General features: G+C 35.0%; 1 protein-coding gene across 7 annotated transcripts in view; it reads right to left on the bottom strand.

Annotated features, from left to right (window-relative positions):
- Positions 1–20477, bottom strand: part of CDC27 (cell division cycle 27) — a 51835-nt gene that overhangs the window by 18716 nt on the left and 12642 nt on the right. For 2 of the 7 annotated variants that reach the window (XM_024572987.3, XM_045182331.2), the window contains exons 3-12: positions 17927–18074; positions 16352–16477; positions 11138–11235; positions 10208–10362; positions 9891–10102; positions 8829–8943; positions 6210–6343; positions 2190–2289; positions 1047–1254; positions 667–839 (exon numbers count right to left, since the gene is read on the bottom strand). In XM_024572987.3, the coding sequence (XP_024428755.1) occupies positions 667–839; positions 1047–1254; positions 2190–2289; positions 6210–6343; positions 8829–8943; positions 9891–10102; positions 10208–10362; positions 11138–11235; positions 16352–16477; positions 17927–18074 (1469 nt within the window). The remainder of the gene's footprint in view (positions 1–666; positions 840–1046; positions 1255–2189; positions 2290–6209; positions 6344–8828; positions 8944–9890; positions 10103–10207; positions 10363–11137; positions 11236–16351; positions 16478–17926; positions 18075–20477) is intronic. The other 5 variants (XM_045182332.2, XM_024572989.4, XM_045182333.2 and 2 more) reach the window with 3 other exon arrangements.

The raw sequence follows: 20477 nt of genomic DNA, 5'->3' as shown, positions 1-20477 counted from the left end.
ACACGCCTGGGTTGCAGGCCACGTCCCCAGCAGGGGGCGTGCGAAAGGCAACCACACGTTGTTTCTCTCCTCATTCTCCCTCAATTCCCCTCTCTCTAAAAGTAAGTAACTAAAATCTTAAAAAAAGATACTAGAATTTTCTTTGGCTTTAGGTTAATCATACTTTCCTTTTCTGGTATAAATAAGTAACTTAAACAATGAACGTAGTTAAAGTTAAAAGGATAAAAGCTTTGTGTTAAGGACACTGTCCTCGATTACGTAGTTTTCTTCATAGCATCCCTCAAGTTTATAAAATGTATTAAGTGCCAAATATTCATCCCAGTAAGAACTCTAAATATAGTAGAAAGAATTTTGACTAGAAATATCTATTTAATGATAAACATATATTTTCAGATCCAACTGAGTACAAGTGTTCCACATAACAATGTACGGATGACTTACTTGGGTTCTCTACAAATCTATCTCAAGTAATCCTGAAGAATTTAAATCACTCACCCCCTAACACAAGAAAAAACTATTTATAAATTATAATACTGAGAAAGTAAAGATATAAAGATGTTACATAATAAATATTGACCTTTTAGATCTAGCCTTGTCAAGCATAGGCATTTTAATTAAATTTCAATTATGCGTACAAAGGCATATATCACTGTTTCTCATACTTACTTGCATGTACTCTGAAAGTTCAAAGTAGGCCCTTCCAATTTGGCACAGTACCCAACCAGTATTGTAGTGGTGAGAAGGGAGGTGGCTCAAGATATTTATAGCTTCTTTGCAGTTGTACGAACACAAAGCTAGATAACCTTTCCCCATTTCACGAAGAAGGCTCATCAAACCTTCTAGGAGAAAACAATGTAGTAAACAAAGGAGAAAAGACAATAAAACTGTTTGGTTTTCTAGAAAGGCTAATTACAAAATAATTCATTAAAAATTCCGACATCTATCTAGGAAAAAATGAAAGATACTTGAAAAGAACATAAAACAACTTACTAAAAAAAACTGAATAAAATAAAATACAAAGAAGATATTTAGCAATTAAAACAGACCTGCTGCTGCTTTCTGTAGATTAAATGCCTGGATCTGAGGTGTGATTGTGGAGATTTTCCCCTCTGAAATGATGGAAGAGTCCAATTTTGTAATTTCCAGGCTATCATTTATGTTAGGTTGAGATATTCCTCCTTTATTAGTTTTACTTTTTGTTTTTCTGTTTGGGATTTTAGGTGGAAACTTCATTTTTAATTTTTTACTGTTCTCCTGTAAAAAGGAGGAAAGCCCCACACTTGTTACAATCTTGTACTTTAGACATTCCCCAGCCCTTTCTCAAATATTAGACATAATTGGATGTACAATCTTGATCGATGTATATTTTTCTCAGAAGACATTTTATAAAGACAAAAGTCTTCAAAAGTCATTTAATTTTAAATAATTCTGAACATAATCTGTATAAACTAGTGTTTGAGATAAATTATCATTAAATATTGTTATTTTCTGACAATATATCATTTTCATTTATTATTTAAAAATAAGAAAGTGAGTAGATGCAATACAACTTAATTGTATCAGAGCACCATAAAACAGTTGATCTGTATATAGTCAAAGTTAAAGATTGCCCATAATTATTTGTCAACAGACCAAGAAAATTTATCAGCTATAATGAGACCCTTCAATTGTGCAAAGAAAACAGAAAATTTCCATTTACTCTTCCTCCAGTTTTCACCAATGATAACATCTGATAACGGTAGCACATCATCAAATGCAGGAAACTAGAACTGGTATAACATCATCAACTAAACTATAGATCTTATTTGGATTTCATCGTTTTTTTTACATGCACCTATTTTTTTGGGGGGGTGTGCACAGTTCTAGCAGTTTTTGCACATGTTTGGATTTGTATAGCCAACCACCATAGTAGACAGAACTGTTCTGCTGGAGCACAGAGAAATGCCCTTGAGTTCTGCTTTAATAGCCACACCCCCAATCCTAACTCCTAATAACCACTGATCTGTTCTCCACCACAATCTTTTCATCTCAGCCATGTTATAAAATATTTATTAAAGGACCAAGAAGATTACAAATGTTATAGATGGTCCCCCAAATTTAAAAAAATACTAAAATATTTTAAAATAGCCACCTCACTTATTTATCAGAGATTGAGTTGGATGAACAGGCATTTTAGGGGGAAGCGTTACCTTAGTCGTAGAGCTGTCACTAGTGAAGAGGCGTGAACTTCTCCGGGGAAGTGCATTGGGGGGAGATGTGATGGTGGGGCTCAGGACCTGAGGTGTTGTACTAAAAAAATTATAGAAGTAGGCATTTTTTAAAAACTCAATTTATGACCACAATTATTGCTTCAATTCAAGTATATTTAAACAAATTTTTAAAAGTCCTGGCTGGGTAGCTCAGTTAGTTAGAGAATTGTCCCAATACTTCAAGGTTGTGGGTTCGATACCCAGTCAGGGCATGTACAAGAAGCAACCAGTGAATGCATCAATAAGTGAAACAACAAATTGATGTTTCTCTCTCTCTCAAATCAATAATAAATAAATAAATACAAAAAGTATCCAACATGTTTGTACTCTAAACTTCATGGGTTTGGTCAGTCCTTTTCTCATCCCTCTATGAAAACTCAGACTTAAATACTATTTGTGTTTCCATAAATTAACGATTATACCACAGATCTTCGCTCTAACTAAAATTGCTTATTGTTGAATTTAACTCACATAAAAATTCTGAGTTAATAAATGGTAAACACATCCATAAACCAATTATCTCTAGCTCTCATTTGTAACTACAGCAAATGAGAGAAAAAGGAAAATATAGTTGGGCATGGATAGTAGGGATATTTGCCAAAAATACCACCGGAAAAACTGATATTTGAGAAGTTATTTCCCTGTAAATTCAAACACCACATTAAGGTTTACATAGCAAAATAAATCTAATAATTAGTTGGATACCTTTTTTATTTTAAAGGCAAACTCTACATGACAAGAATTTCATTCTTAGAAAGCAAGCAAACTTAAAACCTAAAGTTATCTAATTGAGAGTAGACAAATCTATAGGGTAAAGTGTTTACAATGTATATAGTTTATGGGAAATCCTACTAGTTACCTGACTTTGGGTCAGAGAGGCTTTTGAAAAGAGATGTCTGACCAGTGAGTAAGGAATACCCTGACTGTCCTTAATTCTTTCAAATGACATAATCTCAGTGTAAGGGTTTCAGCAAGTGAGGTCATTTGAGTTAACCAATTTTTTTTTTTTAATAAACTTAAAACAAAATTTTTTTAAAAAGATTTCTTTATTTTAGAGCAAGAGGAAGGGAGAGAGACAGAGAGGAAGAGAAACATCAATGTGTGGTTGCTTCTCACACGCCCCCTACCAAGGACTGGACCCTCAACCCAGGCATGTGCCCTGACTGGGAATCAAACCAGAGACCCTTTGCTTCATAGTCCGGTGCTCAATCCACTAAGCCACACCAGCCAGGGCTAAATAAACTTTTTAATTACTGTATTTTGCCATGTATAATGTGCACCCACGTTTTTGGCCCAAAATTTCAGGAAAAAAATTTTTTAATTCAATTACTTATTTATATTTAGAAACAAAACCAATGATCATATTCCAGGATATTATTTTGCATATTGATATCATTATTGCTTTTTAGAGTTACATTTTTAATGCACAAGCATAAATAAAAGAATTAAAAACATTTCTATAGATATGGAATTAGTACTATCCATGTATAATGTGCATCCTTATTTTTTCCTCAAAAATTTGGGCAAAAAAGTGCACATTATACACAGAAAAGTATGGTAATTTATTCTGAAGAGCAGTTTAAGGTTCACAGCGATATTGAGGGGAAGGTACACAATGTTTTTCAGACATTGGACAGCAGGCAGCACATGCCTGAGAAGAGTTCTGAGGATGCAGTGCAGGGAAGGGAAACACAAATAGAGCTCAGGTCTGAAAATGTTGAGAATTCAGGGAAGCCAAGGCAGCTAGAATTTGTAGGTCAGAGTACTGGGAAGGAGACAGCTACAAAGAGGGGAGGAGCTCCAAAGACCTTCAGAAGAGTTCCCTAGAGTCTTCAGCAAAACAGACCAGTGCAAGTGTTTGAGTGATGTATAATAAAGACTTTGGTCTTTGTCTTGGGTTCTTGGGAGGAAGCTTCTAAACCCTCAGAATTTTCCCAGTGATAGGAATGTCTTTATTATTCATGGTGGGCCCCTGGGACTATACCTGAGTTCATGACTCCTGGTGGACTTCCGGATAGTTTCAAGAGGAGGGGCTAGCCATACTGGTAAGATCAACCATGTGATTAGAGAGGGTTGAGGCTCTAGGCTTGGTGATATCAGCCTGACCTCCTTCTGAAGGGCAGAGTAGTGGAGGCTGAGTTTATTCACATAGCCAATGATGCATCTATCATGCCTACACAATAAAACCCCAATATAAACTGTCAACATTGAAGCCTAGTTGAGCTTTCTGGCTGGTAAACAAATCGATGTACCTAAAGGGTGACACATCTTGATTTCATAGGAAATGAACACAGAAATTCTGGGTTCGGGAGCCTTCCAGACCATATCCTATGGGCCTTATTTGACTGATCGTGCTTTGTATCCTTTATAATAAAACTTTAAGTAGAACACTCTCCTAGATTCTGTGAGTTGTTTACCAAGTAACTAAACCTAAGGGGGCAGCAGGAACCCTCACAGATCCAAGAAGTTCAATGAATCCAAAGGCCAAGAAAGAAAAAAACTATACTAGAGCACATCATAATCAAATGGCTTAAAATCAGTGATAAAGAGGAAATCTTTAAACAGTCAGAGAAAAAAGACACATTACATACAGAGAAACAGAAATGAGAATGACAGCAGACTTCCCGTCATAAACAATGCAAGCTAGAAGACGGTCCAGCAACATCTTTAAGTAGATAAAAACTTTACTAGAATTCTATATCCAGTGAACATTTCTTTCAAACACAAAAACAATGGTGAAATCAAAATTTTCTTCTGACATACAACAACTGAAAAAAATTAATGATCTGCAGACCTGAACCACAAGAAATGTTAAAAGAATTCCTTCAAGATGAAGGAAAAGGATACCAAATTGAAATTTAGATCTACAGGAAGAAATAAAGAGCACCAGCCCTGGCCGGTGTGGCTCAGTGGATTGAGTGCCAGCCTACGAACCAAAGGGTCACCGGTTCGATTCCTAGTCTAGGGCACATGCCTGGGTTGCAGGCCAGGCCCCCAGTGCGGGGTATGCAAGAAGTAACCCCACACTGATGTTTCTCTCCTTCCCTCCCTTCCTCTCTGTAAAATAAATAAATAAAATCTAAAAAAGAAAAGAAATATAGAGGACCAGAAATTGTAAATATGTGAGTAAATATAAAATAGACTTTTTATTACTTAACAAAATTTCTATAGAAGAACTAAGGCAGAAACTTTAACAATGCGCCATGGGGTTTGTAACATACATATAAGTAAAACTATATGAAAACACTAGTGTAAAGACTAGGAATAGAGCATGAAAATATCCTGTAGTAAGGTTTTATTATATGCGGCATGATATATATTATTACTTAAAGGTAGACTTTTATAAGTTAAAATGTATACTATAAAATCCAAACAACCTCTTAAAAGACAAAATAAAGAGTAACTGTTAATAAAGCAATACTATAGGTTGAATTGTATCTCCTAAAAAGATGTGTTGAACCCCTAACCCCTAGTACCTTGAATGTGACTTTATTTAAAAATAGGGTATTTGTAGTTATAGTCATGTTATGATGAGGCCATTAGGTCCCATATCACTGATGTCCTTTAAATGAAAAGGGAAATTTGGATACAGAGACACACAGGGAAGATGGCCTTGTGGAGACCAATGGAGGCATACTCAGGCAGGCCACCACAAAGTAAGGAACGCCTGGGGCTGCAGGAACCTGAAAGCGTCAGGGAAGAACTCTCCTCTAGATGCAGAGGGTGTATGGTACTGTCTACACTTTAATTTTGGCTTATATCTAATTCTTGTCTGGATTTTCATTATAATACTCAACTAAAAATTATACTAGTCTTTTTAATAAGTTAGAAATTTCAAATGTGATATATTCAAAATATATAATAGTCATTGTAGAATTCTTGGGAGAGTCAAAACCTGCCTATATTGAAGCATAGCAAGAAAAGCTGAACAATATCACATAATGACACCGTAATAAATACCTTGTTTGTGGGCCAGAACTTTGTGTTTGTGCAACAAGAACTGGAGTTACCTCTCGACTATTTCCACTCTGGGAGAAGACAGACTTTGTTCCAGTTTGGCCGATTCTGGCAACAGACTGTAAAACACAAAAAGTCTAAGGTTTGTGAATTATAAATTGCATTGTAAATAATAAAAGACACATGATGCTCCCATTTCCATTTTCCCAATGCAAGATTTCATAATATCTTACTGTCATTTGAAAACACAAACTATTAATGTCATTATTTGTCATTACTAATGTCTTATGACAACGAAAATCAGGCTATTATCGCCACTTTTTAACCCCAGTATTTTTTTTATACTGTCTTGTCATCTTTCACTTTAGTTTCCAAGAGCAGGTTCAAAAATCCTGGAAGCCATTTATGACACACCTTTTCCAGTTGGGGCTAAGTGTTAAAGATTTTTAAGACTACTGTTCTCAAGATTTATGACCTCAGTTTGTACACATAAAAAAGAATATAGAATAAGATTCTATATCCCTTCTTTGGCATTTATTAAAATCAGTTCTACACAGGTATCCCTTGTTTTTTGAAAGTTGGTGATTTTCGCTTTTATGAAAAAAGGTGAAAAGCAAAAACAGTGTTCAGCATTGGTTTTGCAGCTAGTTGTTGGAGGCTTCGCGAGCCCCCAGCAGTGAGAGGGGCACCACTCAGCGCCTTCCCTGAGAACCACGCTCAGCATCTCAGCACCAAGTGCCAGGGCATGGGACTGTGTCTGTGAGCATCTGTGCTTTATTCTGACTTATTTTTTGCACTCCTTAACGAGATAGGTCCTGAAGCAACAGAAGACCTTAAGAGAGCTTGTAGGGATGTTACACTTATCAAAAAACTGGAAGTAATGAAGCATTTCAATTGTGGTGAATGAAATAAAGATGTGTGTGTGTGCGTGTGTGCGCGCTAAATTTTGGGAATGCTCAAAATTTTTCCATATAAATTAATGGTAACTACTTCTTTGCTTTAAACCAGTTTAGGTTTACAAAAGGTTTCATGAATGCTCTACTGTTGGATAGTGGGGAAAACCTACAGTAGTTACAGGAGTAGATTAAAAAAGAAATCATCCAATTATTTTCCAAATTCTAAGGATACTGCTCATAGAATTAGTATTTCTTTCTAGTGTACTCAATCTGTGCTCCTTAGCTACTTTCTCTTTCCTTAGAAAAGCCTGGCCATTTTAACAGCTTTAATTACTATTTCTATCACCAGTCCATATTCTTTCCTCTATGACTAAATATCCACTGAATACTTTCACCTCATCTACCACCACCTCAAGACAAAACTTTATTCTCCTTCCTCCTCTTCCTTCTACATTCACCCAAGGGGCAAAACTTAAGTCAATGCTGGCCCTTTCTTATTTAACAAGATCTACATACTGTACTCAGAACTCAGTTTGGTATTTTTAATTGATAGTGTATGCAGACCTAAGAACGTCTTAGAATAGGGTAAGAAGAGAACAGATACAGAAGAGGATGAGACAATAAGTGGCTTTTATTATTTGGGGACTGAAATCATGTATCTTTCACTGCCAAACTTGTCCTGATTGCAATGGCTTGCCTGGCTTTGGCCTATTTCACCTGGCATGCTAACTACCGTGCTAGTATGCCTTCTCAGAACTGTAACAAACTAATTTCCACAATTACATTTCACTCTCATAATAATGCAATACCAGGTAGTTGCCAACTTTCAGAAATCACATTTAAAATAATCCACACTTTAACTACTTTGCAGTCTCTTTTCACCACTCTCAGAGCTAATGTAGAAAAATTTCTTTAGACTCTAAGTTCAAGAGTAAAAGAGCAAAAATAAGAGGAAACATGTCTCTAGAAGGGTAAAGGGGCTAGCTATGCTGGTCATTCACGTACTAGTATTACTTATTTAGCTTCCATTCCTTAAACATGGCAATAGGCATTTTACACATATAACCTAATTTAATTCTCATAAAAAGATACCCTGCACCACAGATATCTTTTAAACAAATGGCACTTTGGCCTCTACTGCCATAGACCTTTATAAAAGAATATTACAAAGAGAGTCTCAAAATGTGTTCCAGTATTTACTATAAAAATACTGTCAAATATTTTTCATTTTATTACACATTTACTATAAATTTACTACACATCTATGAGAATCCACTGTAAGAATTTTATTATCAGAAACAGCTGGCTTTATGTAAGTCAGTCTGTTTTTCATTTTAACATTAGTATAATTAAAAAATAACCATGGTGGCAGGGACAAGGAAAAACTACAGCAGATAAAAGTTATTTATATTAGAAGTGACAGAAACCATCTTAATTTCATAAGAAACCCAGAAAATTAAATGTAAAAATCTGCATGTGTTTATTTAGCTCTACGCTGAAATAAACTATACTTGTGACTTATAATCTAATGTGGCAAAAGGGCACCCAACTTTGGGTCTCCGACTACAACCAGGAGGCTAGATCGACTTTTTACACTTAGATCAACAACTCTAAGGCAACAACAATTACATAAAGTTAGAGTCTCTATGAAATTGCTTTTAACAGATTGGAATTCTAAATGGATTTCTTTCATCAGTACCCAAACTATATTTTACATGTAAAATACCTTTTTTGAAGGGGCTCCGGTGGGTGGCACGTCAATTACAGAAGATGTATTAGTGTAGTTTTGTAAATAGGATCCATCTCCAGGACTTGGGGTTTCTAATGGCAAAATCCCAAAACTGAGAAGAGGTTGAAATCAAGGTGTCAAAAAGTCATCAAGGCATATATAAAGCAGCAGTATACTTAAATTAGAAGGTCTAAAAGGAAGAGAATGGCAAATCAGTCTTGGGGGCAGTGAGGATCTACGGGGCAGATTAAAAATAAGCTGTGAATGTAGACTATTCCACCCACCATAACTACAATTTCAAAAGCAATCAAACAAGACTAAATTGAGCAGCAACTACTGAACTCAGGAGATTTATTAGAAATAATAAAAGCTAAGTTCCAAATGATTAAATTGCTTCAAGTTATTGGAACTTGTGGGATTTAGACAGTGTCATAGAGAAAAGATCTCTAGAGGCCACTGAATCATTCATGAATCATTTGTGGACTCACTGAGTTGTTGTCATCTCATGGCAATGCTATTTTAGTAGCTCCCTGGCCCTGGGACCCAATCCATAGTCTATTCCACCATATAATTTTTTATTTTGATACTTTTAGATATGTATCCTCTGGGCTGAGTTCCTGTATTTATATATACATGTACTTCTAATAATTTGGACAAAATATTTCTATTAACAAGTGTCATTCCTTCCTCCATGTTTTGGAAAACAGTACTTGAACCACCACCACTGTCTGATTATATCACAAACATTCCAACATTTCAAAAGGCTCATTACTGTTCACTGACGCACAGCTATAAAGACAGTATCTTTTAATGCATACACTAGCTCAATAAGGCATATTTAAGAGTTTTAAATTTTCTCCAATATTTTAATAGCAAAGTTTACCACAGTTATTTTTTTACTTCATTTTCTGAAAACAGAATAGATTCATTATTGGCTTATTAAATACCTCTATATCCATAATGATTTAGAAGTTGTTGTTCATATGAATTTATATTACTAATATTATAAATTATTAAAGTATCATTTGTTACAGCACATTTTGAACCATTTTGTCTTACCTGGGGGTTAATGGACTAAGAGCAGCTGGTCCTCCTAGTAAGCTTCGACCAGTTTTTGGTTTATTTTGAACCTGTTTAGATAATATGGAAGTTCCTGTTCCAAGAGGGACAGTATCTGGTGAAATTACAGCTGAGTCAATATAAGACACTGAGGAATCTGTATTCAAGGAATACTTTGAATTGGATGATTCTAAATTCAGTCTGTTTAATTCCTGAAACAGAAAATTTCTATCATGTCATTTACAATATATCATTTAGTTCAGATCATTATTTTTTACTTTCATAATATTTTGAACACTAGACTATGATACACTTACAATTGTGTCCTGGGGTGTTTCCGTAAGAACTGTCTCAGGCTGTCTGTGAGATAAATTATGATTAGATACTACTGTTGTGCAAGAGTTGGGCAGACAGCTGCTAAAGTTCTGTAAAGAGGTTAATTTAAATGTTTGGTCAGGATCTGGCTTTTCACCTGTGAAGGGAGGAAAAAAAAAAGGTTTGCCTCTGAAGAAATGAGGGTTAATTTTTTTTTTTCAGGTATGCACAAATCACTGAGAATAGTCCTTTTCCAGAGCTTTAAAGTTCTCCTGTCTGTTTCAGCTAATCAAATTTACTCCCACAAAAGTCCATCCATCTGTTTATTGCAAAAGTTTATCCCTAAGATAAAGCTGTAAATTTAGGGAAAAAAAACTAAGCAGCAATGACATTGATTTTAAATAAATCACAGGAGAATGCATATTCTTGTGTTTGTTTTAAAGCAGAAGGCAAAAACCTAGATCACATTTTGCTCAAGGTAAGAATTGAGGAGGGTAGAGAGTTGAAACCCAGTAGATATTACAATAAAGTTTTAAGCACTTCCATGTATATAGACACAATGTTTTAAATTGATTCTTCATGCACCCTAGAGCATATATATACTGAGACACTCTCCCCCCCCATATTTTCCAGGTCTTATTTATATAACAGTTTCTGCTTTGGGCATTATATTCATTTCTTTTCTTACCAGAAAGCTGTTTTGGCTAGTGCTATATACTCATAATACAACTCATGCTAGAGGACACAAGAAAGGCTACATTATTCCTTAAGCATATGATTCTATCTTATTTCTTATTCTCAATTTGAACAGCCCTTAGGCTTTGAAAAATATTTTTTTCTGGGTAATTTTTATCATGTTCCAAAATTAAGTGGGGGAAAAAATAAAGAAGAGGAAATGGACTCCCCCACCGTAACCACTTCTATAAACCTACCTATTTCACATAATGATTCAAAGGGGGACCAGAGGAAAGGATTTAAACTAAGGCTCTTTTGGTAACATTCTGATCCTTTGGCAAGCCGATCTGTTTTACTGTAAAGACAAACAAATAGATTAGACAAGCTACAAAACCCAAAACATTATAAAGAAATTTTTGTTACAGAAATTAGGTAAGTCTTATATAAAAGTCTGAGAACACTACTCTTCTGGATGCTTCCTTAAATCACCAATTTCCTTTTCTTACCATCCTCCAATCTCTATTGTCTGGGGAAGTTCAAGTCAAAAGCCAGTTACAGCAAAGAGAACATGAATTGAAAGGAATGATAACAAAATAAACTATCACTGTCTTCTTGAATATTATAATGCTTTTAATTTACTGTCAGATACTAGAATTATTGGAGACATAAAAAACATCCAAACATTTCAGTCTCATTTTCTTAATTTTTAATATAATATCCCAGTTCCTAGTAGTAAATTTGAAAGTGATTTATATGCTTTAAGTATAGTACACTTAAGTGAGCAGATGTTCTAACTAAGTAGAGGTGGTAGCTCTTAATGACAGGAAAATGTATTTTTCTAAATCAGGAGTATAAAGGCTTACATTTAGAATGTAAACAACATCCATGAAACCATATATACTTGTAAAAATCTGAAAATTATTAGACCATCATTGTTAACTCCCTGGCTTTTAAATGGGAAGGAGGATGGAGTTGAAGGTTAGTAAGACTCATTGGAGCTTTCAGGTAAAAGAATACTAATCACCCGGTCTGAGGTGGAAATTCTTCATTATACATATAATGGAAAAAAATTAAGATACAGCAATTCTTCCAAAACTCTATAAAGGGCCAAAGCACATCTAACCAAGATTTTCTAAAGAAGCTTCAAATGAAGCTATCGGCTAAAACATAATCTGTTTAAGTGCTGTCAGTGTGATCTCAGGGAACTGTGAAGAAGACCCCTTGGGGAACTAGGTATTTGTTTGCCTGACCACCAAATTTTGCAAGAGAGTAGAAACTAGAATAAATGATGTACTAAAGAAAAAACAAGCACCACCAGTTGACGGATATCTAGTCTCCCATACTTTCATAATTTCATTCAAAAACACATGGACAAAGAGGGAAGCTGGAGCATGTAGCAGACTTTCAGAAAATGTAAATGAGTTTTATCAAAGTCTACACCTAAGATCATTTACATGGAATTTGATAAACTAATCGTCACAATAATGATGTAATCATTTACCGTGGATTAAGGGCCAATTTAATAAGAAATGAAGAAAAGACATAAAAGGAACTTTCCCCCCCAAAGTCACAGGAGTGGAAAGTGGCAAATAAAGGCTTGGAAACTTTTAGCATAAGGCTAGGAAAAGAAAAATACAAAGAAATCTCAATGTTTGAGGATTATCCTAAGCTTCTATAAGTTCTTACTACTTCTCACCTAAACTAATTCATGTTAATAGCCCCTTCATCTCTTTTATAACTATGATTTGCCTATTTATTTATCTTTCATGTGTGTTCTCTAGCAATTGATTATAAGCTTTCTGCAGACAGGAAATTAGATCTTTCTCATTTTTATATTGTCTTTTTCATGTTTTCAAGTAGCCTTGCCCCCTTGCTTTGCTCGTATAAGGTAACATAAAACTGGCACTTTTATTAATAATTTAAAAAGTTGCATTGAGTAGATTGAATGAATTATTTAATGGTCAGAAAAGTGGCGAACAAATTAATTCAAGCAAAGATAGAATAATCTTTTCAAGGAAAAATGTTCTGGAAATGTAAGAGGTGGTCCTTTATAATGAAAATCAGTCTCCAATATTATTTAAATTTTATTTTCTTCTTACTTCAGCAAAAAAAAATTTTTTTAGCTTTTGAATAAGTTGGCAAGGCTGATTTTTATAAGCCGTGATCGTCAGATCATAAAATAGAAGAAGTTTAAAACAAAATTAGTGTCTGCTAAGAAGAGATTAGATCTGCACACAGAGAGGTACAGATAGATGTATAAACAATACAAGCACTAACTGGGAAGGAAGCCAGGTGTGAAACTGTAATAACCCAGTCTGGGAGACAAATCTCTAATTATTCTTTCAACAGAGAGGTAAAAAGGGGAAAAGATTTAAGAAAATTAAACTGCTTGGAGTGTTCCAACTTTAGATGGACTTTTTATTAAAACACAGAAGGAGTTTCCCTAATAATTGGGGTAAAAATAATTATTTAGAATAGGTGGTATTGGGAAGAAACAGGTTAATTTAGGAACCTGACTTAATATCAGTTATACCCTAAACATAGAAGTCTCATGTGCTATTGTAGACAAAAAGACTAATAAAGTATGTATCAAAATACTGGAGATAAAAAAAGATAAGCCATAGCTACAAAACTACAATGTATGTATCTAGATATACTGAGTACAATTGTGGTCATAAGACAGGCATATGATGGAGGAAATGAAAGGCCAGTTTTTGGAGCAGGGTTGTCTCCCATTGGATACGTAACCTTTTAATCTTTATGATAAATAAAAATAATAATTATTATTATGATTAATAATAATCCATTGTTATTCCTCTGAAGAAGGGGTCAAAGCCTTCCTTTTCCATGGTTAGAACCTGATTCAACTATACTTTCAAGAACATTTAATAATCATGGTTCAAAATAATTAGTAATACATATATAGCATTTTGAAACTTTAACATTTTTGTTTTATCAAATTTGACTTTGAAATAATCTGACTCACACGGAGTTACAAAAATAGTACAGTGTTCCCATGCACTCTATAGCCAGCTCCCCTCAATAACAACATCTGATAGAACCGTAGTACAATTATGAAAACGTGGAAATTGACAGTAGTACAACACTGTAAAATAAACCACAGACTTCATTTAGATTTCAGCAGTTTTTACATGCACTCATTTGCTTCCGTATAGTTTTATGAAATTTTGTCACATGTATAGATTTGTATAACCACCACCACAATCACGATATAGAACTCTTTCAACATCCCAAACAAACTCCTTCAGCTACTCCTTCATGGCGGCACCCTCACCCCAACTCCAACCTCTGAGAACCAATGATCTTTCTCTAGCACTGTAATTTTCTCATATCAATAATGTTGTTTACATAAATGGAACCATATAGTATGTAAACTTTTGAAATTGGCTTTTTTCACTTGCATAATGCACTTGAAATCTATCCAAGTTATGGTACGCGCCAGTTTGTTTCTCTTTATTGCTGAGTTGTAGTCCATTGTACGAATGTAGTTTGTTTACCCACTCACCACTGAATGTGGGTTGATTTCACCTCTAGGCTTTTTCAGATAAAGCTGCTGTGAACATTCATGTACAAGTATCATTTTATATTCCCACCAACAATGTATGAGAAATCCCATTGCTCTGCATCCTTACCGGGACTCCATAGTTTTTATTTTTGCCATTCTAATATGTGTGTAGTGGTTTCTAGCGGTGTTTTATGTTTTTGTTTTTAAATCCCCACCCAAGGACATGCTTATTGATTTTTAAAGAGAGAGGAAGGGAGGGAGAGAGAGAGAAACATTGATGTGGGAGAAAAACATCGACTGGTTGCCTCTCACACCCTACTGGGGACCTCACCCTCACCCTAGACATAACCCCTAACCAGTAATGGAATCCATGACCATTCAGTTTACGGGATGATGCTCCACCCAACTGAGCCACACCAGCCGGGGCAACTAATGGTGGTTTTTATTTTCCTTTCCTTAATGTCTAATGATTTGGTACATCTTTTCATGGGCTTATTTACCATCTATATACTCTGCAGAGAAAAGTCTATTCAACATCCATTCAATATTTGCATATTTTCTAGTTTCTAATTTCATTGCTATTGAGAATTCAAAGAAACAAAACTTATTCTATCAAGTCTTTCCTAGTTACTATCTTACCCCTCTTCTTAACCAGGTAGAACTGAGCATTCCCTCATTTGAACAAAATACTGCTCAAATTTTAATCACAGCACTTTTATTGTGATGATAAAAACTTAGGAACTTTTGTTTACCACTTATCCCCTCTATTACCAAACTCTGCGGGCAGGGACTGTGGGTTATTTATCTCATACTCCCAGTGCCGGTACTGTGTCTGGCCATAATGGGGAATGAATCTCAGTGTTTCTTGAATAAATGACAAGAAGAATCATAGCTGCATGAACTAAATTAATTACTGTAAGTCCTTCTATTTAGATAAATGAAGATATTGATATTCCATCTTAGCTTATTCCTATTCTCAAGAGTGTTATCACCTGAAAATGAGCCCCCAATTCAAATAATTTATTCTGTTCAAAAAGACATTTTCAAAATTTTTCAAAACTTCTATTAACTACTAAAACTACTAGGTAGTTTTTCAAACTACTACTAGCCTCAATTTATCTTAAAACAGATGCCATCCTAATTCCTTAGACAAGCGATCCTCTCCGTTTCTCCCATGTTCGGCAGCAGACAACATTTACACAGCCGCGTACCCCGCGGGCACTCGAACAGTTCCTGTTGCCTCACACAACAGATCTCCACCCCTGTTTCCCCAGTTCAAAGGGTCTTTCAGAATAAAAGTAGGTGAGAAAAATATTATTATAGTGATAATATTGAATTCACTCTCATTTGCTTTTATTTTTTTTAATGTTAATTTGGTCTTTTATTTATTTTATTGTTGTTCAAGTACAGTTGTCTCCATTTGCATCCCACGTCAGCCTCCCACCGCACCCATCCCCACCTCCCACCCTCGAACCTACCCCCTTTGGCTTTTTCCATCTGTCCTTTATACATGTTCCTTCTCTCATTTGCTTTTAAAAGACTGAATTTGAATAAATGTAAATAAATGTATTTACTTTATTACTGAAACTTGCTTTCAAACCTCTTTCTAAGGAGCATCAGTGATACTTAATATTAGAGAAAAAACTTCTCTTTCTTCTTTTTCCTCAGTGGATTACATGAAGGTATTCTCCTGAACTGGGTAAAAAACCCGTATGTGCATTCAAGTGTCAGGCAGTGCTGATGCAGCTATTATCATTAAGGCAAAGTGGACAGCATGGGATCAGCATCTCTAGTATTTTTCAGGTCTAAAAAGGTCATGGAACTAAGAGACTGTACTACTCCTCCAACTGCTATTTGATAAACATATATTAGCAGAGGTTTTAAAACCACACAGCACGCTGCTATTAGAAACAATTTTCTGATAATTTGAATGATTCTTACTCACCAATATACATGTCCCAACAATGAAAGAGTAAAGCAAGCTGAATCGCCAAACTCAGTAACAATGTCGTCATGGCTTTTCTGTTTATTAAACACTCCACCAGATAAGATCTGCTCCCCTTCCGCAAGCCTTTAAAACACAAATCACCGATTTAAAAAGTCAATGTGAAAGGCCCTGAGTGTAAAGACATTCTTCATTACCCAAGTACCTCTTGATGTAGAGATAGGTAAAATAAAAGTTCATAGTGCCTTTAGAATACCAATAAACTCGTATTTACAATCATTTGGGAGGCTGGGAATTTATGATCTTAAAATTCCAGTTTTCCCTTTAAAAACATAACCAGTTAAATTTAGTCTCTGTATGTATAAATCTTCTCTGAACGACATACATAATACTCATGTCAAAGAAGTGAAAGACCATTACACTGGGGGGAAATACAAATGGTTTTTCATTAACAAACGTGGAGACCATTCTTAGTTCTATAATTCCTTGAAATAGACGTTTACAAGCAAATTAAATAAGACTTAACATATTTTAATTAAAAATTGCACACTTAATGGCCTCAGTCATTTTTAGGTTTATAAATGAAACTTGAAATGGCACTTCATGTCTTTTCATTTGTCAATTATGTTTTCTTGATATAGAAAATCATAACTGTTCACCAAAGGAAAATTTTTTGCCCAATTTCAGTATATATTTTAGCACGTTGGTTTATAATGATTTGTATTTTAAGGTTTTTTCCAAATCATCAAAACTCCCAAGTAAGTTTTACACATGAAAGGTAATATCTCAAGTTTTTTATTGTCAGTGGGATTTAAAAAAAAAAACTATGATTTGTAAATGGGGTAAGAAGGTCTAACATAAGAATTGACTTAAGAAACTGGTAAATGTATTCCTAAGAACTTAACATTAGAATCCTTGAAGTAAAACTAATTCAATAACATCTCAGAAATGTTATACATATTGTAACTAGCTTTAATTTAAAAGCCATCAAATAAAAGAAACCTGCAAACTAAATATACACATAGGCTTTAATAATTATCTGTCTTGTTCTAGTCACTTTGGTCATTAGTTCATCCCTTACAGCACAGAAAAACAGTTTAACAGAACATAACTACCTATACCTCTAGCTGACTCCATATTCAGCACTGGGATAGCTCACTTGGTTTAACTGTAATGTGAAAAAGAAGCACTCTCCTGAACTTGCCCCACTCCTTCAAAGGGGTAGGAGTAGTGGTTTGCAAAGAAAATGATCTTGAAAGGCAAATCCATAATTATACAACTACCTAGACACAGGGGAACATTAATCACAGGTGAAGTGGTAGGTAGTTTTCAGGCTTTATTCCAATTGGTCTAACAACGAAAGCAAAGGAAAGGAAATAACACTAGGATTCTAGAAAATGATAGTAATTAGTTATAACTTAAGTTACATTTCAAAAGTTACTGACAAACCTCTACTACCAAAAAACAGGGGAGAAAGGGAATCAATCACAGTTTAATCCACCAAAAAAATTTTATCCAAAGTTCTACAGTGTACGTAGGAACAAAACTAGATAGAAAAAATTTTTAAAAACTTACTTGCTGAGATCAACACAACATTTTGCAAGCAGGTATTTACATTGTGGTGTAGTACAACTGTGTCCTTTCAAGAGTCTATATGCTTTATATGCCTTTCCTGAGCGGTAATAACAGGTTGCCAGTAAAAACAAGGCTTCTTCCGAGTGCACTAAGAATACATAAAAAAAAAAAAAAAAAAAAAAGGCTATTATTCAGTAGGTTGAATGGTAATCATTGTTTATCTGGCAATAAGCAAGTTTAGTAACAAAAAAATTAGGCATGTTATTTAATGTAAAACAATCATTTATAAATCCAATTTCAATTAAGTAGAAATACCTTACTGATAGAAAATTTAGTTCCCCAGGTCCTAATTACCGTCTTTCTACAATGAACCAAGGCGATAATACAATGAAGACAATCTATGAATCCTTAAGAAAAGCAAGCAAGCAAGCAAGCAAATGCACGCACGCACGCACGCACACACGCACACACCTACCCCTCCCTTTAAACAGACTGCTAGTAAAGCATCTTGTTTTTTGTGTTGTATTTTTATAATAGACCTTTGAGAGTACAGAAATCAAATTTCATTAGAGAAGAAAACTCAGGGTTATACATTACCAATATGAAATAATCTGTACATTGAAAAAGGGCCAGATTCGCCCTGGCTGGTGTGGCTTAGTAGATTGAACACCAGCCTGTGAACCAAAGGGTCACTGGTTGGATTCCCAATCAGGGCACATTGCCTGGGTTGCAGGCTAGGTACCCAGTAGGGGATGAGCTGGAAGCAAACACATATTAATGTTTCTCTGCCTCTCCTCCCTACCTTCCCCTCTGTCTAAACATAAAATAAATAAAATCTTAAAAAAAAAAAAAGAAAAGAAAAAGGGCCAGATTCAATTAATATATGACAAAGGAGGCAAGAACATATGATGGGGTAAAAACAGTCTATTCAGTAAACGCTGTTGGGAAAACTGGACAGGTACATGCAAAAAAAAAAAAAAAGAAAGAAAGAAAGAAAAGAAAAGAAACCACTTGCAAGAATGACAAAATACTGCGGGTTAGTTTATTGCTTGCATCAGTAAAAGCATTGATCCAACTTTTGTGTGATCCAACTTGTTGTTAGGGGCTGGGAGAGGGTGGACAGCCCACTAGGAAATGGCAAGAAAGCCCAGAAGGCTTTATGTTCAGAAATGTGCCAGTTCCTTTGCTGCTTTGATCAGTATTTTAGAGGCTGTGGGGGGAACAAAGAAGGAACGTGTAACACTTTCTTACACTATATACAAGAATAAACTAAAAACAGATTGAAGACTTAAATGTAAGACCTGATACCATAATTCTCACAGTAAAATCTGTGACACTTCTCTTGGCAATATTTTTTCTGACATATCTCCTCAGGCAAGGGAAACAAAATAAAAAATAAACAAATGGGACTACAGCTAACTAAAAAGTGTTTCACAGCAGAGGACACCGACAAAACAAAAAGACAACCCATTGAATGTGAGAACATATTTGTCAATGGTACATCTGATAAGGGGTTAATACCAAAAATTTATAAAGAACTCATACAACTCAACACCAAAAAAAACAAGCAACCCAATTAAAAAGTGGGCACAGGACCTGAATAGACACTTCTCCACAGAGAACATACAGAGGGTCAATAGACATATGAAAAGATGCTCATCGCCACTAGTCATCAGAGAGATGAAAATTAAAACCACAATGAGATACCACCTCACATCTGTCAGAATGGCTATCTCAATAAATCAACAAGTGTTCTTGAGGAGGTGAAGAAAAGGGAACCCTTTGTTGGTGAGAATGCAGACTGGTATAGAAAACAGGATGAAGGTTCCTCAAGAAATTAAAAATGGAACTGCCTTATGACCCAGTGATTCCACTTCTAAAGGAACCCAAAACACTGGTTCAAAAGAATATATGCACCCCTATGCTCACTGCAGCATAATTCACAATAGCCAAGATATGGAAGCAGCCCAAGTGTCCATCAACAGACAAGTGGATAAAAAAGTTGTGGTAAATATAGACAGTGGAATATTACTCAGCCATAAATAGAATGAGCCTTACCATTTGCAACAGCATGGACAGATCTAGAGGGTATTATGCTGAATGAAATAAGTCAGACAAATACCATATAATTTCACTTATATGTGAAAGCTAAAAAACAAAATAAATGAACAAACAAAACCAAAACAGACTCAAAGATACAGAGAACAGACTGATGGTTGCCTGAGAGGAGAGGGTTGAAGGGAAGGGTGAAAAGGTGAAGGGATTAAGACATACAAATTGGTAGTTGCAAAATAGTCATGGGATGTATAGTACAGCACAGGGTATATAACCGATAACTTTGTAATAACTATGTAAACCATAGTGAAAAGATTAAGTAAACCAAAGTGAAAAACCTGAAGCAACTCTACAGTTATTATGAGTAGCACATAAGGAGCTACACAATAGGGAAAAGTTCTTATGAACTAATATCAATCACAAAGAAAAAACAAAAGTGATACTCAGAATTTTGCTACAGTCATAAAAAGTGATGTTGTTCATATATTTTATTTAT

The sequence above is a fragment of the Desmodus rotundus genome, chromosome 9, assembly GCF_022682495.2.
Source record: "Desmodus rotundus isolate HL8 chromosome 9, HLdesRot8A.1, whole genome shotgun sequence".
Lineage (NCBI taxonomy): Eukaryota > Metazoa > Chordata > Mammalia > Chiroptera > Phyllostomidae > Desmodus > Desmodus rotundus.
Note: the sequence above shows the minus strand (reverse complement) of the source record. Positions and strands in the feature narration are given on the sequence as shown.